Source organism: Triturus cristatus, chromosome 4_1, assembly GCF_964204655.1.
Source record: "Triturus cristatus chromosome 4_1, aTriCri1.1, whole genome shotgun sequence".
Taxonomy (NCBI): domain Eukaryota; kingdom Metazoa; phylum Chordata; class Amphibia; order Caudata; family Salamandridae; genus Triturus; species Triturus cristatus.
Window position 1 is genome coordinate 452,271,295 of NC_140585.1, and position 25,755 is coordinate 452,297,049.

Sequence of the window (25,755 nt, forward strand, 5' to 3'; positions counted from 1 at the left end):
TTATAGCCCTCTGGGATCCCTAGTGTGATGGCTGGGACAGAGTGTGATTTTAACCATGTTTCTGTTAGGTAACAGAGGTCAGGTTGATTCGAAGCAATCATATCCCACACCTCACTGTGGTGTTTAGACAGAGATCTAATGTTACAGAGGAGATTCCGGCTCTTACAGGAATCCAAAGGCAGAGTATTTATAGATGGTAAGTCCTGCAATACATTTTGCCGGTGATCGATGGAAGCTTGATATTGACATTTCCGACATGAAAAAGGGCCCTCAGGAAGACTGTCTTCCCCTACCCCTCCAGTACAGCCCTGGAGCACAGATTTGCGAATACGCAACAGGTCTGCTGGAGAATATCTTACCCGGGGTTTGAAATTGGCAGCCGTCAGCGCAGCACTCACGGCCATTAAATCCTTTTACCTGCAAAAAGCCTCTATAAGGCCATTTGCATGAGCTTACAAGTATCGCCCAGTAGCTGAATAAGCCATTTGATGCGGTGTGAACCTGATCCTAGAGCTAAGAAAAACTTCTTTGGTGTGGGGAGGTGTTCTGTTCCATTGGCATGATGACCATCTGTGCCCCACCCAGGAACTTAATTAACTTCAAAGAGGCTTACCCTTTCACAGGCAGATGTAGTTAACATCTGGGCCCACCCCCTCCTTAGTCCTCTAGTCAGCCAGGCACCAATCCCAGTGCAAGAGGAGCTGCCCTCAGTCCAGTTTTGATAGATCACAGAGGAAGAGAGAAGAGATTGCTCATTTCCCTGGTTTCACCTCAGGAGTGGGCATATGAGCTCTGTACAGGGGAAGAACGTTTCTGCCACATTGCTTTTAAGTAGAGAGGGAGACTGTGGGACTGTTTGCAGAAGAATACCCAATAAATGCTGAAAAAGTGGGTAGGGTTACCCCTGGAAACTTCTTTCCTATTGGTTAGGGTGGGATCAGAAGTCATGCACATACTAGTTCCAGGCAGATATTTGGCACCTCTAGAGACCCTCTTCAGAATACTGCTTGACCTGCTAAAGACAGAGGAAGGACTGCATCTGCTGTTGAGACCTGTGAGGACACCTGAAAGGCTGGAACTGATCCCACTTGCATCCAGGACAAAGAAGTGGACTTCACGGGTCATCCGTCTGACCTCTTGTTAAGCTATAGGGACACAAAAAGTTGATAGAAGCCCTTTTCCTGAAGAGCCCAGCGACCAGTTCTAACTGGACCTGCCATGGATCCTGCTGGTGACATCTGCTGGAGTCTTGAGTCCGCCCCTCCTAAGTGCTGTTCCTGAAGTCCTGTGACCTTTGGCTGTATCAAAGTGTTCTCCTCTTAACATCCTGAGAAACCTAGGTGTGACAGGGTGCCCCTGGAGGAGGACTAGGGGTGCCCCGGGGGTACCATGAATGTGTGTTCACCATCCTCAGTAGGGCGGGACCCTTGTCTACAGCCGGCCCAGGAAGAACATAAGGAGGCTCCAGGTGCAGAGAGGTGGTCAACCAGCGGCCGAGAGGAAGGAGTGAGACGACGCTGGAGCAGCGAGACCCGAGGGCAGAGGCGAGTGTGAAAAGCGAGAACCTAACTGAAGAAGAGGAGATGTGGAGCGGGGCAGCGGTACCGACTATCCCAGGGGAAGGCCCACCAGACGAGGCAGACGTGGCTCTGTTATCGAGCCACGGCCTCAGGCTAGTGACCCAAACAACCGGTCGCTATATAGGAGGTGGTTTCTCACCTGCGTGTACCTCACTGGGCTATAAAGGACACTTTTGGGGTCTTAAGGGCAGAGTCTGTTTTATCTCTTGATTTGGCAGAGGGTTAGTCCCACCTATTCATTCATTTTATTGCTACCTGGTTTGAGTGGGTAACCTGTGAGGTGAAGAAAACCCAGGGCTGAGGAAATAGTGTGGATTCGGGACCCCAAGTAGGGAAGGCCACTCGTCTTGGTGTTCTACTGCTTTGCACTTTCTTGCTATACCCTGTCTCCAATTTCCCCTTAGTGGTTACCCAGTAGACATGAGGGAACTACTGTCCGTCCCACGGCCCTACTTCCTGGGGGTATCGGTGAAGAAACCAGTACATTTTAGGAGTGATAGTGACCTAATTGACTGTCCTTTCTCCTTTCCCCGAGGGTGGCTCGGCACCAATGTAGACCGACGAAGGATCGACAAAACGATGACCAAAGAGACAACGAGGGAACTGAAGGGAGGAAAAGACACAGACAGAGTACCAGAGACTCGTATAAAGGAGTACTCGGTTGCACTTGTTAGATAATTAATAAAAGGTGCTTTGTTCAAGTAACTATTGCGTATTCGCGTGGTCTGTCCTGGAACACTGGGACTTAGAAACTTTTTGGTTCCTGTTAGAAATGGTGGTCTCTAGTTGGCAGAGGCAGGTGCTTTTGCTCAAAAAGGGGCCTTTGTTTCTAGTCAGGGTAAGGGAGATACACTTCTAAAATACTTGGTAGCTTGACACAAGCAGACAGGCTCACCTCAGAGGCACTGTGTAAAGTATTTGTGAACACATACAGTAATACAGTGAAAACACTACAAATGGACACCACACCAGTTTAGAAAAATAGTAAATCTTTTTCTAAACCAACAAGACCAAATATGATAAAAACCCAACATACAATACTCTTGAAAAATAATACATGTGCAAAATAACCTTTAAATTGCAGGAGAATCAATAAAACACAGTTCTTCTGACTCGGTAGCTCCTCCTGGTCCTACCGCGATACTGAATACGACAGAGTCTAACAATTCCAGCCACCCGCGTCGATACAGGCCAGCTAAAGCGTCGACAGACTCGGACACAGTACCTTTCTTGTTGCCACCAGCATGTTGGTGCGAGTCGGTCGGGGCAAACGTCGCGGTCATGTTGTGAAGCGGAGCGTTGCGGCAGACGATGTCCTCATGATTTGGCGCAGGCAGCGGCTCGTTGACGGAGTCGGTGAGACCAGGGCTTGCGTAGAAGGGTGGACATGCTTGCTGCGGTGCTGGCAGGTCACGGTGCGGCGACGGAGCCAGTTGACATTCGGGTCCGGCAGCGACAGAGTTGGTGACATCCTTGCAGCATGTAGCAAAGCATTGCGGAGTGCGGTGCCAACGAAGTCGGTGAGACCAGGGTTGCGTTGCGAGGCGAGGCATTGCGAGGCGAGGCGTTGCAAAGCATTGCGAGGCGAGGCATTGCTCTCTGTGGTGCTTTCAGGACACCGAATTCTGTGACGGACTCAATGACAGAGTCGGTTACCCTTTTTCTTCTGTGGAGACGATCAGAGACAGTGCACACAGACACAGTGAGGTCTTTGCTGTTCCTGAGACCTCTAGAACAGGGGGAAAGCTCAGTTCAAGCCCATGGAGATCTTTTTATTCAATCAGGGGACAAAGCAAGCAGCAAAGTCCTTTTCTCCTTTCCTTGGCAGCAAGTAGCCATTGCAGGCCAACCCCAGACAGCAAAAAGCACAGGGGCAGTATGCCTCCTCAGCTTCTCCGGCTCTCCTCCTTGGCAAAGGTTCCTCTTGATTCCCAGAAGTGATCTAAAAGTCTTGGGTCTGGGCCCCTCTTTTTATGCACAAAATCCTGAAGGCAGAGAGTGTCTGTACCCAGCCAAAACCAGTTCTGTCCTCACTGGTGCAACTTCCTGGCAGGAGGTGGAGACAGCATTGTTGAAGGCAGACCAGGCCCATTCAGGTGAAAGGAAATTTCATCCCCCTACTCTGAATGCCGCCCAGGTCTATTCAGCCCAGCCCTGACTCATCAGACTTCTGGAGCCACTGCCCCTCTCCAGCCCCTTCATCCAAAAACCAGACATGCAATACACAAACTTAGCAGAGGCACACTGGATGGTTAGGCAAGAAAAGACCTACTTTCTAAAGTGGTATTTTCAAACACAGAGGCGTACGAGCGCTTAACAAATGTCAAATAACATTAACATTAACATTAACAGAATGTAAAAAACACCCTCACTAAAAGACGCATTTTAACATTATGACTTCAGGCATACTAAACATTATTTTTCTACCTTGTTCCCAGGGCCAGTTATCTTTTTAAGATGTTGCAAACAAACTCCCCATTCTGGGAGCATGTAGCCTTGCAATAGTGAAAACGAAATTGGCATGAATTCACTATCAGGTCATGACACACACATCAGGGCATTTTCTAACATTCACATACAAAGCACCCTGCCCATAGGGGTACCTTGGGCCTACCTTAGGGGTGACTAATAGGTAGAAAAGGGAAGGTTAGGGCCTGGCAAGTGTGTGCGCTTTGCCAAGTTGACATGGCAGTCCCAGACTGCGCACAGGCTCTACAATGGCAGGCCAGAGTTACATTTTCAGGCTGCTTCTGTGGGTGGAAGTATCAGTGCTGCAGCCCACTAGCAGCATTTGATTTACAGGCCCTGGGCACACATAGTGCACTATCGTAGGGTCTGACTAGTAAATCAAATATGTCAATCATGGAATCACTAATCCATAACACCAATTTACAATGGGAGCACTTGCACTTTGGCACTGAACAGCAGTGACAAAGTGCCCAAAGCATCTAGACCAGCAAAATGAAGTCCAACACACAGCAAAAACACAGGAGGCAAAAGCAAAAAAATGCAGGGGAAACCCACACCAATGGTGTCAGGTCTAACATTCCAAAGTCCTCTGGAGTACCGGGGCAAAACTGCCAAGTCAATTCTACAAACCTGTGTTACTACTGAGCCAAAGATTCAGGTTGCGCCCACTCAGACCTATTTCCCAGCAGCAAATCTGTTTCAGCGTCGTGTTGTGGAGAAGGTATCTGACCTCGTGGATCCCTTTTCAGCTACAGCTAGCAGCCTTTTGACGCTGGAGGAATCTGCGGTCCAAAAAAGTGACTACATCCAAACATAGATCCTCACAAGAGATCGCACCAAAAGTACCCATCATAGAGGGACCTACTTTATACGCAAATTTTAAATTTCTTCTTCTCAGAGATTTCAAGCTAAAAGTCACAAGCTTCACCTGGACCTTGTCTGAGGTCAATCAATTCCACGAGGCTGGACCCATCTCAGCCACAGCCTGCTGCTTTACCCTGCTGAGGAATTTTGACTTCCATTCCAAAGACTAAGTCCGAAGGTAAAGCTTCCAATCGGGTTAATCCTGGGTTCTGTATCCGCTCCATTACTGTCGTTCTTGAATCTCGCCTAGGTACTGGTCAAGCACATCCAGATGAACACGGTTGGCCCTTAGCACTTTTTTGCACTATTTCTAACTTTAAATTCATATCTCTGGTTCACCTCAATGGATATTTGTTGTTTTGGTGTCATGTTGTCCATTTATTTTTTCTCTTTTTTGGGGTATTGTATTGGGATTTGTATTGTGTTGTGTTTTTGAATCTTGAACTGGTATATTACTTCTAAATACTTTACACATGTTCTTCAGTGATGTCTTTCTGCTCTGTGCCATAGCTACCTGGGGTTGAGCTCAGGTTTAAATTACTAAAATCGTTATCTGACCATACAACTGTAGTGATATTCATATTTGTGTTGAACTTCAATCCAGCCTAACTAACAATCCACTTTCTAATACTCATCCCTCAACTGGGCCACAGAGCCAGGCTGCAGCCTGAAACATCTGGCCTAAGCTAGGATGGCTTGCCTTGGCTCACTCAACAATGCATCAGACGAGATTGTATCAGCAAAGCAGTGTTACACTGGGAACTAAATAACTAAATGCACAGAAATGTGAGAAGCTTTTGCAGGGCTCGGTCAAAAAACCCAAGAGAGTGCCATCATAGGACAAGTACCTATTTCAAAGTTTAAAAATAAATCCTATAGGGAAACACAAAACACAGCAAATCCAGCATCTGGTATTAGCTAGTAGAATTAGCATTGTTAGCTGCCTCATCATTACTAAATATGGCACCTATGCTTTAAAAACTATGAATTAATGTTGAAGCATGAACATGGGGTATGAATAGGGTCAGGGCCTGAGAAATAAAGGCCTCTCTGCCCCTGCCCACTTAATTGCCTACAAATACAGACTTGCAACAGCAAAAAGGTGATGGATGGATTGCTTGAATTAAATTCCGCCACTGGCAAACGCTCCGGCTGCATTTCAGTCCATCATTTTCACCTAGCATGCCATCTCAGTTTGGAGCCTTCCATATACAAGTCAGTATTGACCCTGTTCCAATGGGAACAGTCTGGCCTGAGCTGCAAGCCTGGTCCTCCCTAAACCGATACACAAGCAACCCAAGACCACTTTCGACCTGATTAGGGCTTATCCGCTAGGGACTGTATGCCAAACCGAGGGTCCACTGTAACCAAGCTACACTTGACTGAAGAGCCCCAATCAGGGCAAAACTGGTCTTGGGTTGCTTGTGTTCCATTTCAGTGAAGACCTGGAATGGCATTTCGGCTGGACGGTTCTTATTGGAGCAGGTTCGAGACTGATTTGCATAAGGCTGGGCCCAACTGAGGTGCCATGGTGAGCGGAAAGATGGACTGAGAAGCGGCCTAAGCGATTGGCAGTGTCTGAGATTAATGTAAGCATTCCATCCATCACCTTGTTGTTGTTTCATTTGCTAGAAGTGCAGACCTGGCACTCACACCACCCTCATATTGCCACAAATAAGCTTGTATAGCAAGAAAGCGATACCAAAGGGGATGATGGACAGAGCGTTTGAGCTAATCAAACACTCAACCCCAGTCAACTGATCTGGGTTTAATCCATCATCATTCTTTAGCTCACTCCACCACCCCAGTTCAGACATGGCCATATGCAAATCAGTCTGACCCTGTGCCTCATGGGAACAGTCCAGCCCGAACTGCCAAGCCATGTCTTCCCTGGACCGGAAACAAGCATCCTGGGACCGGTTTCGGGTTCATAGCCCTCGTCAGCCAGGCTATCTTGATTCCAGTGGAAAGTGATCAAGGGACCCACGTCTGGGCATAGCCTGCCAACTTAGGGCGAACAAAGCGATACCAAAGGGGATGATGAGCGGAGCGTTTGAGCTAATCAGACACTCACCCCCAGTCAACTGATCTGGGTTTAATCCATCATCATTCTTTAGCTCACTCCACCACCCCAGTTCAGACATGGCCATATGCAAATCAGTCTGACCCTGTGCCTCATGGGAACAGTCCAGCCGTAACTTCCAAGCCATGTCTTCCCTGGACCGGAAACAAGCATCCTGGGACCGGTTTCTGGTTCATAACCCTCATCAGCCAGGCTATCTTGATTCCAGTGGCAAAGTGAGCAAGGGACCCATGTCTGGGCATACCCTGCTAACTGAGGGCGAACAAAGCGATACCAAAGGTGATGATGGACGGAGCGTTTGAGCTAATCAAACACTCAACCCCAGTCAACTGATCTGGGTTTAATCCATCATCATTCTTTAGCTCACTCCACCACCCCAGTTCAGACATGGCCATATGCAAATCAGTCTGACCCTGTGCCTCATGGGAACAGTCCAGCCCGAACTGCCAAGCCATGTCTTCCCTGGACCGGAAACAAGCATCCTGGGACCGGTTTCGGGTTCATAACCCTCGTCAGCCAAGCTATCTTGATTCCAGTGGCAAAGTGAGCAAGGGACCCACATCTGGGCATACCCTGCCAACTTAGGGCGAACAAAGCGATACCAAAGGGGATGATGGACGGAGCGTTTGAGCTAATCAAACACTCACCCCCAGTCAACTGATCTGGGTTTAATCCATCATCATTCTTTAGCTCACTCCACCACCCCAGTTCAGACATGGCCATATGCAAATCAGTCTGACCCTGTGCCTCATGGGAACAGTCCAGCCCGAACTGCCAAGCCATGTCTTCCCTGGACCGGAAACAAGCATCCTGGGACCGGTTTCGGGTTCATAACCCTCGTCAGCCAGGCTATCTTGATTCCAGTGGAAAAGTGAGCAAGGGACCCACGTCTGGGAATACCCTGCCAACTTGGGACCAACAAAGCGATACCAAAGGGGATGATGGACGGAGCGTTTGAGCTAATCAAACACTCACCCCCAGTCAACTGATCTGGGTTTAAACCATCATCATTCTTTAGCTCACTCCACCACCCCAGTTCAGACATGGCCATATGCAAATCAGTCTGACCCTATGCCTCATGGGAACAGTCCAGCCCGAACTGCCAAGCCATGTCTTCCCTGGACCGGAAACAAGCACCCTGGGACCGGTTTCTGGTTCATAACCCTCGTCAGCCAGGCTATCTTGATTCCAGTGGCAAAGTGAGCAAGGGACCCACGTCTGGGCATACCCTGCCAACTTAGGGCGAACAAAGCGATACCAAAGGGGATGATGGACGGAGCGTTTGAGCTAATCAAACACTCACCCCCTGTCAATTGATCTGGGTTTAATCCATCATCATTCTTTAGCTCAGTCCACCACCCCAGTTCAGACATGGCCATAAGCAAATCAGTCTGACCCTGTGCCTCATGGGAACAGTCCAGCCCAAACTGCCAAGCCATGTCTTCCCTGGACCGGAAACAAGCATCCTGGGACCGGTTTCGGGTTCATAACCCTCGTCAGCCAGGCTATCATGATTCCAGTGGCAAAGTGAGCAAGGGACCCCCATCTGGGCATACCCTGCCATCTTAGGGCAAACAAAGCGATACCAAAGGGGATGATGGACGGAGCGTTTGAGCTAATCAAACACTCACCCCCAGTTAACTGATCTGGGTTTAATCCATTATCATTATTTAGCTCACTCCACCACCCCAGTTCAGACATGGCCATATGCAAATCAGTCTGACCCTGTGCCTCATGGGAACAGTCCAGCCGGAACTGCCAAGCCATGTCTTCCCTGGACCGGAAACATAAAAAAAAATTCAAATAGCATATCTTCCTCCTAGCACTATGATCCCAATGCCTGTTACTACTCAGGCTTCTGCTCCTCTCCCTCACAAAGACAGATTCATCCCCTAATCATCCCCCTTAGAGGGAGGAGGAGTGGATGAGGGCACCTTAGATTTTGGGGGAGAGCAAGAGGGCTGGAGTGTCTGAGGAGAAAGGACTTTGTCTTGGAGAAACGGTGGTGGTGAAGTTCCAGTGGTTCAAAGATGAGCTGTAACAGAAGAGGAGTGAGTATCAATTGAGTTTTGGGTAAACAGCGTATGCTTATGTCTGTGGCAATTGTGTGTTGTCTTGTGGAGATTGTGTGATATGGAGTGATAATGTTTTAGATGATCGTGTGAGTGTAGCGCTTATTGTGGAGAAGTTGTTATCGGATCTGACTTGGCCTAAGATCCCGGGATGATGATAAAAAATGTAGAGGACACTGTATTGTAATTGTCTGCTGAGTTTTGGGGTTTGTCATGAGATGTCATTGAAAGCCTAATTGAGATAGGGACATTTACCTTTTAGTGGGAAAGAGAGGTATGATTAGTGTGACGGACCTTTTGTGCAGAAGAAAGCTGCACTGATCAGAGTGATTCTTCACAGTATGAGGTTTCATTTGAATGCATGTTTGTGTTATTTATGCAGGAATGACTTCTGTTGATTCTTTATTTAAGCAGATAGTTGTTACTTGTTGCTATTGCATATTTTATAGTTGCATGTGTGGTCCTGAAAACAGTGTTTTAGTGAAAAATTGCAAAGGAGGGTGAGCTGCGGCGAGGAGTGAGATTGTCATCATAGTGTGCCACACTTGGATAAGTGCGTTGGTGTAAAGCTGCACTGTTATTGGCTATCCATGTCACAAAGTGCCTTCTTGTTATTGGTTGATGATTTGGAATGAGACCTTTGAGTAAAATATTGATTTTGTGCTGAAACGAACAATTAAAATGAAATGTTTTAAAGTTGTATGAGACCTGTTTAGAGGAGATGTTCAGATACCTCTTAGAGGGGGGGAAGAAGCCCCACTTGAAACTACAGGTCATTATGTGGTGATAAATGTAAGGTTACACACATGTATTTGGTTAGAACAATGGCATAAGATCATTGAGAAAGAAGGTGCACTGGCGTTTCCACATCATGGTACGTTTAATCTGAGAATTATTGAAAATTTAAGGAGAATTCTATATGAAGTGAAACCACAACCTAGACCCATACAATTTGAAGTGCTTAATGCTTGGGAGCATGCAACTCATGCCTGAGAAAAAGAGAAATATCAGGGATGATTGAAAAAGTCAGTACATACTTATGCAGAGGTGAGGTGGGATGCAGAGCAGAAAAGCTGGAGAACTGACATGATAGAAGGAGTGAAATTATACCCATTATTGCAAAGCGTAGAAGTGAAAAGTGGGACTGAAAAGAGAAAGAAGGCTAAAACAAGAGAATCAGGAGAGAAAGAAAACAGCGATAGTGATACTAGTGACAGTCTTTTAGATGTATTAATGTCTGAGTAACCACCTTCGTATAATGAGATTTGAACTGAGGGAGGTGGGAGCGAGGCTGCAGTTGGGAATATTGGATTGCCTACTGAACCAGCCAACATGAGCCCTAATATGTTAGAGATTTGTCCTGTGAAAAAGGAACAGAGCGTAATGGGTACTATTACAGTGAATCAAAATTTGATTGGTGGAAATCTGAGGATACGTGTTCCTGCAACCTCCACTGTTTGTACAGTTCCAGATGCACTTACAGTTCCTGTTACTATTGGATCAGTGGTTTTTATATATAAACCTGGTTCAGGGGGAAACGGAATTCAAAACTCAACTGTCCTCTCTCAACAACAAGCATCAGAAATTACACCTATGAATCGGAGGGGGGGATAATTTGTTCCTTTAAGTCAGATTAATGAAAGTTCTCCTTGTAGTGCAAGTTGCAGACCCATCCGTGCATCAGCCTGGATTTGGACCTTTTAGGCAATCCTGGGTTTGTAAGATTTGGGTTCACTTACTTGGGAACCACCTTTAAATATGCATAGTAGTACACCTAAAGTAAACGTGGCATCTAAAGCCCCTGAGGCACATCCTGGTCTTAATGTCCAGGAACTAGAAGACTTTTGAAAGTTCTTAATACTACATCGAATGAGAGTGGGAGTACAGAAGTGTGTCAAGGAACTCTTCAGTCCACTCTAAAAGTAAACTTGGTGGATGTGGAAATATTGAAGTTCGAATTGGGTGAAATGATAAGTGTTGTCTTGTATTGAATCAAATAGAATCTTATCAGCAGAGAAAACTTATGTTCATGAGTAAGGATGTTAACAGGAAAGCAAGACAAGCCCATGACAAATTATCAGAATTTGCCTTCGAAATAAGAGGTAGATTTGGAGTGGACAAATGCTTTACAGAAGAGCCACCGACTCGCTTTTAGTGATCAGGACATAAAACATATGAGAATACCAGGGATGAAGATGCAAATTCGGGAATTAATCCACAGCATCTGAATTTGGAGTGAATTAGAGAAGTGGGAAGTTAAATGGTCAAAAAGAATGACTCCAAAGAGAAAGAAGGGAGGGCCGCCTCCTCCTGGAGGTGAGTAGACAGAGAGCTACAAGCTTTCCTTTATGGGAGGTATCTAGTGGAGGTTACATATATGTACCTTGGAGTAAGAGTGACCTTGCGTCATTTACAAATGAATTCCCCAAATTAAGAGAGAAGCTTGTGGAATGGTACAAACATGTTGAGCGGTTTGTGAAAATTTTAAAGGTTTTGGGGACAGATTTTGATATTGTGGTCCAAAGTGAATTGTGTTACTAAAGCCTAGTATATGTTTCATTGGATATGCCCTTACATCAAACTCTCAGCATATGGAATCGAGGGTGAGATGGCCAAAGGTACCTCATTGAATACTACTGCTGTCAATAAGGTGGCATGTCCACATCTGCACTCTGATGTAGTTACTTGTACAGTGTATGTCTGGTAGAAGTTGGCAACCTTGGCCGATTTGCAAATGTTTTTCTCACTTCTGCTCTCTGTGACCAATAACCCCCTTCTTTCACTTTCATATGAAGCCAAGGCTCAAGGTTAACTGATAAATTGGGACCTAACACATTGGGTGACCTTTTAGTTGATGGACAATTCATCATTTAGAAAATTGTAAACAGAATGACGGTAACACACCAATTCATATTTTCCTTTGTTACCCGCTCAAACACATATTATAGGACCAAATTCTGAGCTTTCCAGCCATGCCACCTACTCTACCTGCCTTTACAGTAATATTTTCCTCTATGTCTCCACAAGCCCTGTAAACAAAGCTATACAATGCGACAGCTGAAATATCAATAACACTGAAACCACATGCTAGAAAGAGATGGGAATGATGTAGAGGTATAACAATATTAACTGATATGTGGAGATATTGTCTCTACACAAGATGTAGCTGCGTCTGGTGGCTCAATAGACTAATGCACCCATTGCAGGGGCCTGTGATTGACCCCTCATGGTCACAGGTTCAAATCCCGGCAGGTCCACTCAGCCTTTCTTCCATCTGAGGTCGATAAAATGAGTACCGTTGGGTAACAATAAACATCTGTTATTCAGCACCAAGAGACCTGCTGGTGAATGTGGACTTTACAAATACACTTTATGTTATGTTACTGTCCAGCAGGTATAAACGCAATTGTACCAGCTGTTGATCCCACATATCATAGGTGTAGCAGAGTACATCATCTAGCATGGACATGCACTCCTGCAGCCACAGTTTGAGAAAATATATCCGACAATTTGTCCCATTTGATAATGACACAGCTGACCCTATCCCTGCTTGTGGCACTACTGGGTTATCGTAAATATGTTGCCCAAAAGCTCTCAGAAATTCGTAATAATTTTTCATTCTCGTGAAGAGAAGACTTTATATAAGATGGGGTAGGAGACCTCTTCCTTCTATGAAAGGATCAATGACGAATCTAATATTCCAGTGATGTCTCATGTTTACCACCTATCGTCTGCCCGAAAGACACCTGGGCCCTATTACAAGCATATTGGTTAGACAAATAGAATGAAACACAATACAAAATGCTCCTTCTTCATCACCCTCTTATAAATCGTGAATTGTTTGGTGGGACTCTATTCCTCTTTTTCACAACATCTTTAATAACAGTTTTCTTAATAACTATTTTCTTTCACATAGCGTATGATGATGAGGTCCCACAGAGAAAACGAATATTGTTGTAACTGTATAAATACGTGAAGTTGTGCCATAACTACTGGAATGATGCTTATGTATATTGATATTGTTCAGTTTATTTAACTCATAATACATTTAAAAAGAACGGGATTTGAGACCATCTAACTCATTTCCAGATCATCAGGTAGGCATTAAGAAAAACGGTCTCCAAAACAAGAGATACCAGTGCCTCTTTTCCAATACAGGATGCTGAATTGAGTTGAACACTGCTAGCGATATGCTAATTTACAGCTCATGAGTTCAACATTATGGCCCACTGAGCCATCTATCTGTCTGAGGTCAATTATTTAACTACCTTTAAAAGTGGATAATAGTAACATATGTAATCTGTGTTGGTTAGAAAGCCAAATTTGCCCTGTGAAGACTATATGAAAAAATACATATTATTAAGTATTTTCCTTGTATTACTTACATCCGAACTCAAATAATACACTAAACTAAAGTAAAGGACGTCTGACTCTTACTCACCGAATTATTTTGCCCATCAACGCAACCGGAGGATTCAAAGGCCCCATTGACTCTCCCCAAGTGTGCAGCAGGCAGGTACTGTGTGACAGTCAAGTACTTCTGTTGGGGGGCGGAGGAAAGTCCTTTTGCGTCTACTCCCGACTGCAGTCCAAATGAGGCACGTGAGGAGGTTAATGGAATATCTAGAAGGAAACACCAATACCTGGAATTTAGGCCCACTGTTATTTACATACCAGGTCAAAGTATAAAAGGTATAAAAAAAATTACAAAATTATTATTAAGTCTGAGATGCATGAAAATCTTGTTTGTTTCATGAAACAAGACTTGATACACGTCCGCGTTTTATTGATTTATCTTTGCACTGTATTTCACAATCTAACATTTTCACATTTTCTCAGAAACAGGATACATGATTAGTCATGTCAAGTCAAAAGTAATGTTTATTTAGACCTTCGGTCCTTAAACATAAAAAAAATAAGAACATTTCCATCATTCCATAATACAATATCACTAATCATTTATACACTACAAAATGATAGTAGCATAATAATTAATTATTTCATATTCTAATCTAATTCCTATTGTCCATATATAAAATCATAAAATCCCAATTTTATAAACACTAAAAACTTTTTTAACTTCCAGCATAAATCTCCCCAGTGCACGGGCTATGTCCAGATACGTCATTTCTGTTAGCAATTCTGCTGCCTGTGAACGGTTCTTTATCCCATATTTAAAAAATATTGGTCGTAAAAACAGTTTCCTTGTGTTGAGGACCTTGGGACAATCTAATAATATTTGCAATATATCGCGTTTCGTGCCTAAATTACAGGTAATTGCCTTCGGGATCCATCATAGACGCTCTTTTCCCATCATTCATGTAGCAAGGATTAGTCCCTATTCGTTACCTTAAAACTTTGTTCCTAAGGTAGTGGCTGGGTAATATATCTATATACGGGAACACTTGATCAGAGTTCCATGGTTTAATCATAAAACCCACCGATTTTTTCCCCTCCAGGTCCCGCTGATCCTGATCTCGAGACATTCCTTTCCATAGTACCTTCAATTATCATTTTACAACATCAATTTGTAAGTCCTTGGGGTTAAGTTTAACTCCTAGTTCCCTGCATACTATCTCTAACATTTTCCTCACCCCTGATGCCCATTTCAATTCACTCTGTATAATTTCCTTTTTGCACCGTTCTGCAATGTTTTGCCCCTTCCCATTTACCAAGCTTTGCCAAACCCTTATTAATGCCATACGTGCCTTTACATCCTAAGAAACCAGGCCCGTTTCCATTCTTACTGCCTTTATCATAGATGATCAGCCGTCTGAAGCTGAACTCGGACAAGACGGAGGTCCTCATCCTCGGCTCCAACCCTTCAGCCTGGGACGACTCCTGGTGGCCGACGGCACTGGGGGCAGCCCTGACACCCACAAACCACACACGCAACCTGGGAATCATCCTCGACTCAACGCTCTCAATGACCAAGCAAGTCAACGCCGTCTCCTCCTCCTGCTTCAACACCCTCCGCATGCTCCACAAGATCTACAGATGGATCCCGACAGATACAAGAAAGACAGTCACCCAGGCCCTCGTCAGCAGCAGACTCGACTACGGAAACGCCCTCTATGTAAGAGCCCCGACAAACGACTACAACGCATCCAAAATGCCTCGGCACGACTGATCCTCGACGTACCACGACACGGCCACATCACTCCCCACTTGAGAAACCTGCACTGGCTCCCAGTCAACAAGAGGATATCCTTCAAGCTCCTCATCCATGCACACAAAGCACTCCACAAGACCGGCCCAGCCTACCTCAACAGACGGCTCTCCTTCTACATCCCCAACCGTCAGCTACGCTCCGCCGACCTCTCACTCGCCACTGTCCCGCGCATCCGAAGAACAACCACTGGCGGGAGATCCTTCTCCCACATCCCCGCCAAGACATAGAACACCCTCCCACTGAGCCTACGACAGACCCAAGACCTGCTGACCTTCAGGAGGATACTCAAGACCGGACTGTTCAATCAGTAGCACCCCCCCCAGCACCATGAGACCCCCTTGGGTATGTAGTGCGTTTTACAAATGATTGATTGATGATCTAGGTAGGGATAGTAATTTTTTATACATTTTCCCTCTTTGGTATCCCACCTTCTTTGCCACTCAGACACAATAGTTCAGCTCCATATTGGAACTGAGGCGGTATCATGGCCATATAGGCTTTCATGACGGGTCTTTCTGACCTTTCCTCATCATTCCTGTTAACTTTTTTCAACCCACTGACTGAGGCCTGCACTCTTATCCTTAATGCATTCAAATGAGTTTCCCATACCGCTAAATATTTATACTCATTCACTGCTTCTACTTTGGTGGAGCCCAGGAACCAGAAATATTTTTTCCTCTTCTTCCCAAAACTCAGGACCTTAGTTTTGTTTAGGTTCACAACAGGTTTTTTCTGACTACAATATTCATTGAACACAGTCAGCTTCCTCTGCAGACGTATCTCTGTTTGGTCTAAAATTACCAGGTCATCTGCATAGAATAGGCAGGCTATATGTTTCCCATCTAATTTAGGGCTGGCACCCCAAACATTCTTCAATGTACCTGGTAAATCGGCTTTGAACAATGAGAACAGCATGGGGGCCAAGACACAACCTTGTCTTAACCCATTTTCAAATGGGATCTTCTTTGACAGTGTCCCTTCTGTATCCAGAATAACTTGTGCCCAATTTTTTCCATGGAGCTGTTGTATAATGGCCAAAAGGTCTTTAGGGATGTCAATATTTATCAACATCTCCCACAACCGATTACAGTCAACCAAATCAAAAGCTGCCCGAAAGTTGATAAAGCAGCTGAACAGCGTACCCCCTGCTCCACCAACTTCCGTGCGATGGACCAAATGGAGAAACAGTGTTCTATTGATCAGTGATCTTAATATCCCCTGTTCCGGGGGTATTTTTTCATTATCCTCCACCCCTTCTTTAAGATTTCCAAAGATTACTTTATAAAATACTTTCTCTCCCACATCCAAAATTTTAATTAACCTGTGGTTGTTGGGGATCTTTACATCTCCTCTTTTATGGATGGGTCTAATGATCGCACCTTTCCAAGTTTGGGACATCTTCCCTGTCTTCAGAATACCTGAAAAAACTTTTGTAAACATCTTTGCCCACCATTCTTATTGGGTCTTTTTAATGACTGCCGGGAGATTATCAGGGCCAGTTGCTCTAGTCAGTATTAAATCTGCTATAGTGCATTTAATGTTACTTTCTGAGAAGGACAACCTAGTATCCTCCTCCATCTCTCGCCATATTACGTGTTCAGTAGTTATTTGTCGTTCTTCTATATTATATTTTTCTCCCAGATAACGTTCCCAATCCTCTTCTGTCACTACGCAATTCATAATTGCCTGTTTCTCCCCAGACCCATTTTGGACCAGTTACCAAAACATTTTTACATCCTTAGTTTCTATTGCCTCTAACAATTTCCCCCAGCACATCTCTTTATATGTTCGTTTATGGTCTCTTATGACCTTCTTATACATTTTCTTCAAATTATGTAGAATTATCACCGTATCTTTATCAAACTTCAGTTTCAATCTTCTTTCCCCTTTTCTTATTTGTGATTTTAGTTTCCTGCAATCCTCACTAAACCAGTTTTGCTCTTTACGTCCCTTCTTGTTCCCATCTCCTCTCCAGTTTTACCATTTAAACTTAACTCTTAGACATTTCACCACTTGAACAATTAAATTTTTGAACCAATCTATGTTGCCAATCCTTGGAATATCTTCTAATATTCGTCCCTGCTGAAATGACCTCAATTTCTCTAGGTCCTCCTCCGACATACAAGTGGTCAACTTTTTGGGATACTCCATTTGTATAGGGATAATTGTATCCCTTGATTTTTTTATGTCCTTCGACTATCTTAGCAGTAAGTGGGAAGTGATCACTTCCTTCAACCCGCATCACCTAAAAATTTCTTATCAATTCAAAGTTCCATGCATGGGTGAAGATATAATCTATTGGGCACAATTGATTACCCCTCTTAAATGTGCCACTAGCTGGCCAATCTGCCTCCATCCTTCCGTTAGCACAAACTAGGCACATTGTGCCCATGAAGATACATGATTATAAATCACTTTACTTTGAAAGAACAAAAATCCATGCCCAAATGATTAAAAATAACAGCATTTCTCTATCAAAGTCAATGTCTTTCATGAACCTTTATGGGCAATTCACATATGTTTTTTTCTCCATAAATCCAGTTTACAGCTGCAAAAGATGGAACTTAGGATCAGTAGTTCATTTCTAACTCACAAAGCATGAAACAAGTTTAAGTCCATGCACATTGGTGAGAAAGGACTTACATATGCAACAAAAATACATTTTTTCACTTTGCAAAAGTGGAAGCTTCCAGGAAAGTGTCAGAGATACTGAATGCAAACGTTGTGTACAATCAAATAATTTGAAAACTTAACTTCATGTAAATTCTATGCATGCAAACCTTAATAATTACCAAAGTAGCATATTTATGGGTACTAGTTAGAATGTAATAGCTCCCCTACATGATGTTGTGTGGGTGGTCATACTATCTCCAGTAGATCTTCTGACCCCTCCTACTTGGGCGCGTATTTCATTGGACAAGGCTTAAGAGACTCAAGCAGGCAACCATTATTGCTTTTGCTTCTTTCCCACTAATTTAGGGCTTGCAAGGTCACTTGTGCAAAAGGGTCATTGTGACCCCATCTATGGTGTATTCTGCTCTGCATACAACCAATAGTATACAACACAGGTTCGTCCAACCTTGTGAATAATCCATCAGGTATAGAGGTCCAAGTTCAAATAAGCAGATCCAACACGCCCATGGTAAGACTCACAGGGTATCTATTCACAGACTCCAGGCGTGCCAATGGATGGAGCACTACATCCGAATGATTATTCGCAAGGTTGGACGTAGCATTCTACCTAGAACCACAGATCTGCAAGACATGTATGTGTCTGAATTGAATACACAAAAGAGGTTACGTGACAGCTAGGGTTTTGACCTGAGGAGACCCTTATAATTCAGTGTTTGTGCGGAAACCTTCACAGTGTCACAGGGGCAGTCTAACAATAGTTATTTGACGAAGAACAATATGTATATTTGGCTATCGTTCTCTAAAGTGGCACACCCTTGAATGTATATGTCTATCACATTGTACGGTTCATGTCACGCGGACTCCATTCCCCACTCAACTGTGCGGCAGAAGCCGCGCATTTATCCCAACATGCCAGGAGGCGCTTTAAACCTGCACAGGGCTCCCGTCGCTTGGGACACGCGCGGGCGTGCCGGGCCACACCTGGGCGAAGCATGGGCCAAAGGTGGGGCCATCTGCGCCTGTCAGCAGCAGGAAGAGGCAGGGTAGGGCCCCCCTCTTTCAACCAACATCATTTAAGAGGCCTGAGGTGAGTGCCCATATATATTACCTGAACTGATAAGAGCGAGCCCCAAACATTTACCATGGGATATTACCTACGCGCCCCACCACTACCAGCATTGACAGCATGTCAGAAAGGGTTGTTAGCATTGTGTCTAGCGAAATCGAATTAACTGAGTGACGTTTGTCCCTGGGAAGCGAGGCTCTATTGAATGGTCCTGTAGCTGGTGGGGCTCTAGCTGACTCTATTCTGCACTTGCAACTAGCCATGTGTCCACCATCACACTCCGTACTCTTTTGCACCTGGAATCTGGTTTCAATAACACAGTTCTTCCTAGTGGAAGCCCTAAGGGAGATTATACCGCCGCACAGAGGCTAAGTATGGGCACTCCAACGCCAACTGTAGTCCCAGCGGCTAAGCGCAAAAGGAAGCCAGCGAAGCCCACCTGCTCAAAAAGGAAACAGCCCATCCATTCCAGTTCATCTCGTACCTTTTTGATCTCGTGAATGCAGCCCCCATTGAATGCTAGCATTCTAGAGGATGCATCAAACAGGAATCTAAGTTGTTCTATTAGTACTCAGACTGAGGGCGCTTTTCCCATACTTGAACATAGTGGCCCTGGGGATACCTTCATCAATATCGTCGTAGACACTGTCTCTGCACGGATCAACGACCTGATAGACATGAACTTTACCTGCCTACGAAAGCGCCTAGATCATCTGGATACCATTATGAATAAGCTGAGCCAACAACAAGAGACAACTCAGACTGTTGCTATCACGGGAAGGAATTGACTCTGTTACCCGATGCGCCACCCCCCTCCTATTTGAAAAGGCTCCCTTTGAGCTAACGAACTGACGAGCTCTGGTTGATGCACCTGCGCCCAGTGAGTGGTACTGAGACCTGAGAATACTTTGGGAAGCATCTCCAGCACCCCTAAAAAAGTGCTGCGCTCTACTGAAGAAGGACAATTATCCTGAGACACGTGTCTAGAGATACACAGCACTGGCTGCACTAACAAGGGTGAGATACTAAAGCTGACACCGAAGAAAGTGTTTATCATACACTGCATTTATTATGATGCATCGGGGCAAACTGAGTGCTGGAGTGTGAGGCAGTGTGCGCCCACCTCCCTCCTATTTGAAAAGGCTCCCTTGAGCTAACGAGCTGACGAGCTCTGGTTGATGCACCTGCGGCCAGGGAGTGGTACTGAGACCTGAGAAGACTTTGGGCAGCATCTCCAGCACCCCCAAAAAAGTGTTGCGCTCTACTGAAGAAGGACAATTCTCTGAAACACGTGTCTAGAGATACACAGCACTGGCTCCAGCAACAAGGGTGAGATACTAAAGCCTGACACCGAAGAAAGTGTTATCATGCACTGCATTTATTATGATGCATCGGGGCAAACTGAGTGCTGGAGTGTGAGGCAGTGTGCGCCCACCCACCCTCCTATTTAAAAGGCTCCTTGAGCTGACAAGCTCTGGTTGATGCACCTGCGGCCAGGGAGTGGTACTGAGACCTGAGAAGACTTTGGGCAGCATCTCCAGCACCCCCAAAAAAGTGTTGCGCTCTACTGAAGAAGGACAATTCTCTGAAACACGTGTCTAGAGATACACAGCACTGGCTCCAGCAACAAGGGTGAGATACTAAAGCCTGACACCGAAGAAAGTGTTATCATGCACTGCATTTATTATGATGCATCGGGACAAACTGAGTGCTGGAGTGTGAGGCAGTGGGCGCCCACCCACCCTCCTATTTGAAAAGGCTCCATTGAGCTTACGAGCTGACGAGCTCTGGTTGATGCACCTGTGCCCAGCGAGTGGTACTGAGACCTGAGAAGGCTTTGGGCAGCATCTCCAGCACCCCCAAAAAAGTGTTGCGCTCTTCTGAAGAAGGACAATTATCCTGAAACACGTGTCTAGAGATACACAGCACTGGCTGCACCAACAAGGGTGAGATACTAAAGCCTGACACTGAAGAAAGTGTTATCATGCACTGCATTTATTATGATGCATTGGGGCAAACTGAGTGCTGGAGTGTGAGGCAGTGTGTACCCACCCCCCCATCTAATTGAAAAGGCTCCCTTGAGCTAACAAGCTGACGAGCTCTGGTTGATGCACCTGCGCCCAGCGAGTGGTACTGAGACCTGAGAAGACTTTGGGCAGCATCTCCAGCACCCCCAAAAAAGTGTTGCACTCTACTGAAGAAGGACAATCATCCTGAAACACGTGTCTAGAGATACACAGCACTGGCTGCACCAACAAGGGTGAGATACTAAAGCCTGACACTGAAGAAAGTGTTATCATGCACTGCATTTATTATGATGCTTCGGGGCAAACTGAGTGCTGGAGTGTGAGGCAGTGTGCGCCCCCCCCGCTCCTCCCTCTTATATAAAGGCTTGCCCTGCTCTATTTTGGCTAGCAATTTGGAAAAAACCCAGCAGCGTCTCTCACTATAGAGATAATAGGAGATTGCCTCAAGTGTGAGAAGGGAAGGGAATTACCGTGGCTTGCCGCAGTGAGTGAGAGTTTAAGTAGTGTCAACTATGAACAGCTCTTTTCAAATCCAACTGAAACAGATAGTTTGAATAAAAAAGACCTTCGGTCGGCCCTATATGCATATAATAGTAAAGTAAGACACGAAAGGGAGGTCAAGAAAACAACTGTTGTAACCTATATGTCTATTGAGGATGTCTCATATATGTCATCTGGTTATCTTCTAAAACCCATAGGCCACTGGGAAAGGGGACTCTTCTTTCGTTTAAGGGCTGGCCCAGTAAAATTCTTACTCTGTTCCCCCTTGGGTATAATGCTAATTTAGACCACCTGCCATGTCCATATGATGGCCGGAGTGGGCAAACAATACTCAATTTTTTATTCTTCTGTAAATATTATATAAAATATGCAGAATGGCTTTTGATATCGTTCTAAAAATATTTTTTGCCTGCCCATCTTGAAGCTGCTTACATGAAAATTCTTAAATTGGAAGATGATTAATTAGTTCTCCGTGTAGGCTCCTTTTTAAAAGTGACAGTACGCGCCCGTATTACAATGCGTACTCTATGAAGGACGTTCTTATTGAATTAATATTTATACTGCCACCATGATGAAAATGATCTTAGTCTGTAGACTTGCTTTTATCCTTTCACAATGATCATGAATGGTATAAATTAAGAGGGCATTAATAGGAAAACTGCTCTATCTGTTCATAACATGATGCATTTTAATGAAATGTTTTATTGTATTTGTTTGTATTGTTTTCTTGATTAACAAGATTCGTGTATTTTCCTGCTGCTATGTGATCTGTGCTTTTATAGATGCACTTTTATCTGAATAAAGATTCTGCAATTGAATTGAATCAAGAGGTCAATTTAGTCAACAAATTTCTAGAATTGTCCATGTGGAATAGGCGCATGCCTCATTTTGCCTGGACATGTTATAATCTCACCGTAACCGACCTCATTGTAATCTTGTCAGCTCTTACCGCTGTCTGATGAAGTTTTACTAGGCGTCCCCTCGTATATATTAAAGTCTCAACAAGTTACATGCACTCATAGAATGTTTAATGTTAAAGCATCAAAATATCTCTGGGAGCTACGTGTCAAGAATTCCTGTCATGCGAGGGGAGGAAAACGGTAACCAGCGAAAACGGACTACATCTCCCAGGATGCTTAGCGGTTGAGAGGTTATGTAAACAGGAGAGCTGTTACATAACTCAAGGAAAACACGCCCTTATGTAAACAGGAGAGCTGTTACATAACTCAAGGAAAACACGCCCTTATGTAAACAGGAGAGCTGTTACATAACTCAAGGAAACACGCCCTTATGTAAACAAGAGAGCTGTTACATAACTCAAGGAAAACACGCCCTTATGTAAACAGGAGAGCTGTTACATAACTCAAGGAAACACGCCCTAATGTAAACAGGAGAGCTGTTACATAACTCAAGGAAAACACGCCCTTATGTAAACAGGAGAGCTGTTACATAACTCAAGGAAAACACGCCCTATAAAGGGAGGAACCGGGAGGTACAACGCTGTCGGATATTGTGTTTACACCGACGTACCTGCTTAGTGAAGAGCAGTGTTCCGGAGTGGTGCTCCAGTAAGGCAAGAACGGAGGTAGGTCGAGTCGTTACTCCCTGGGCCGTGTCTTGCCCCATCGTCACCTGTGAAGGACCCGGTAGCTCTACCGGATAACCATTGAGCTTCGCTTTTTGACTCGGCTGAGTCAAAGCGCAGTGGCGCTTTTGCTGGTTGGAGTCGTAACTCCCAGCCCGACCAGAGATACAGGGACTGCCAGCTGTAACGCACACCAGGAGGTGTTTGCCGCGTTACAGACTCGGAAGTCCACGGGATCGATCGAGCGGCTGCTCTCGGTTCAGTCTTCTTTGCTTGTGATTGGGGTATCGGTGACGCATCACCAGGAGGTGACTCCGCGCCCCGGTGCAGTCTGAGGAAGAGGTTGAGCGGCTGCTCCCTTCAGGTAGAGACCCCGGCTGGGTGTTTCCCTGACTCCTCGATTCTCCCCAACACTCTTCGTGCCCCTCACAGCCTACCGATTGGCATTGTCGGCCATTTCATTTCTGCCCTCTGTTGGCATACGCCGGGATCGGTGTATATGCAGAGGACGGTTAGGACCATCCGTGCTGTGGGCTGGTAACGTACTTAGCCTGGAGGATTCCAGTGACTATAACCTTTGTTTATTCCTTGTATTATTTTTGCCTTCATTAAAATAACTAAACCTTCACAAGTGGTTGCGTTCTCATTATCGTGTCTGTTAAACGATCCTGAGACGTTCAGGGCGTTACAAAATATCCGACCTTAATAACACTAACTGTCTCCCGGTCGATAACAGACATGGCAACACTTGATGATGTGCTGGCTGCTTTAGCGACCGTGCAAATTGAATTGGCTGCCTCCAGGCAAGAAACAGCCGATGTAAAAGCCAGACTGGATGCTATCCAATTGGACCCGCTCACGCCCAGCACCTCCCTCACGAACCAGACCCCTGCGGTAGTAGTGGAAATGCCGGTAGCCGTCCCCTTGGCAACACCAGAGAGGTACAGTGGGGATCCTAACACAGTGCAGGTATTCCTCACACAAGTGGCGCTACATTTATCGTGCAAACCAAGGGCGTTCCCCACGAGTCAGGCTCGTGTGGCTTTCCTTATATCCTATTTGGCTGGAAACGCGGCACAATGGGCCGTACCTCTGGTGAGCAGGGACGACCCCATCTTATGTGATTGGGGTGCTTTTCGCGAGGAATTCCTGAAGGTCTTCGACAGAAGGGCTGACTCGTACACGGCGGACAGTGAAATGCTTGAGTTGAGACAGGGATCCAACGACCTGGTGCAGTATCTCAACGCGTTCCGAAGGCTGGTTGCGGAAACCAAGTGGCCTGTTGCTAAACAGACGGCGCTCTTCCATCACGGGCTGTGCGATGAGCTCAAGGACGCCGTGGCTCATATTGACCCACAACCCAAGACATGTGAGGGCCTTATCAACCTGGTATTACGGCTGGAACATAGGCTAAGTGAAAGAAAGGGGGATCATGGGAGAAAAGGAAAATCCCTTCCATCCTATGTGACAGTGGGAAGTCCTGAAACTGCCACCGCATCCAAGGGAGAACCCATGGACATCGGCGCAATACGAGCGAGCCTCACAGCCACGGAGAAAGAGTCACGCCGTAAACAAGGATTGTGCCTATATTGTGGCAAAAAAGGCCACTACGTACGTGAATGCCCTGCCAAACCGAAGACGTCACGTTATCGGGCCAACCGGTCGGTAACAGCCGTGGTGGACGTACCGGCGGAAAACTAGAGGACTCCCAGACCAAAGAAGGGGCATCTCGGAGTCACTCATCCATCCCTTCACTTTCCAACTCGGTCACTAAGGGACAACGACACCTGTTTCTCACGGTGCACGTGGGAGTGCATGACCAGTGGATACCCGTTGTGGCCATGGTGGATTCAGGGGCCACTGGCATGTTTATGGACCACAACGAGGCATGCAGGCTAGGGCTAGTGCTTCTTCCCAAAGCTGTACCCGAAGACGTCTATGCTGTAGACGGAAGGCGATTGGTGACGGGGCCCATCGGGCAGCACACGGGGGTCCTTCCGATGAGATGTGGGAGGAACCATTTGGAACAAATCGATTTTAACATCATCCGAGCGCCCCAATATGGCGTCATATTGGGATTGCCGTGGCTACAGAAACACAACCCCTCTGTGGATTGGCCAACACATCGCATCGAACTGACGTCACCGTATTGCATCCTGCATTGTGGAATAAGAACGGAATCCCTTGACGCAGATGAGAGCGGGAGTCAGACGGTGGCTACAGCGGCAGAAAAAGATGTGGCTCTCCCCCAGGCTTATCACAGTTTTGAGGATGTATTTGATGAGGTGAAGGCGGAAGTGCTACCACCACATAGACAGTTTGACTGCCAGATCGACCTGGTGCCAGGGGCCAGCGTTCCTAGCGGCAGGCTGTATGCCCTGACGGAGCCTGAAAACGTGCATCTCCGGGGGTACCTGGATAAACTCCTCAAGCTAGGATTCATCCGCCCGTCCAAGTCTCCGGCCGCCTCGCCACTCTTCTTCATCCCGAAGGCTAATGGGGAGCTGAGAGCCTGTGTGGACTTTAGGGCATTGAATGCGATAACCGTAAAGAATCGGTACCCCTTGCCTCTCATCAGTGTACTTCTGGAACAGGTCAAGAAAGCTCGTATCTACACCAAGTTGGATTTGAAAGGGGCATACCATCTGGTGCGCATGAGGGACGGAGACGAGTGGAAGACCGCCTTTAAGACCAGGTTCGGC

At 45.7% G+C, this 25,755-nt stretch overlaps 1 protein-coding gene across 1 annotated transcript in view; it reads right to left on the reverse strand.

Annotated features, from left to right (window-relative positions):
* Window positions 1–25,755, reverse strand: part of ANO2 (anoctamin 2) — a 1,601,761-nt gene that overhangs the window by 1,333,712 nt on the left and 242,294 nt on the right. Inside the window, exon 2 of the mRNA XM_085652609.1 lies at window positions 13,510–13,691. Coding sequence (XP_085508735.1) covers window positions 13,510–13,691 — 182 coding nt within the window. The remainder of the gene's footprint in view (window positions 1–13,509; window positions 13,692–25,755) is intronic.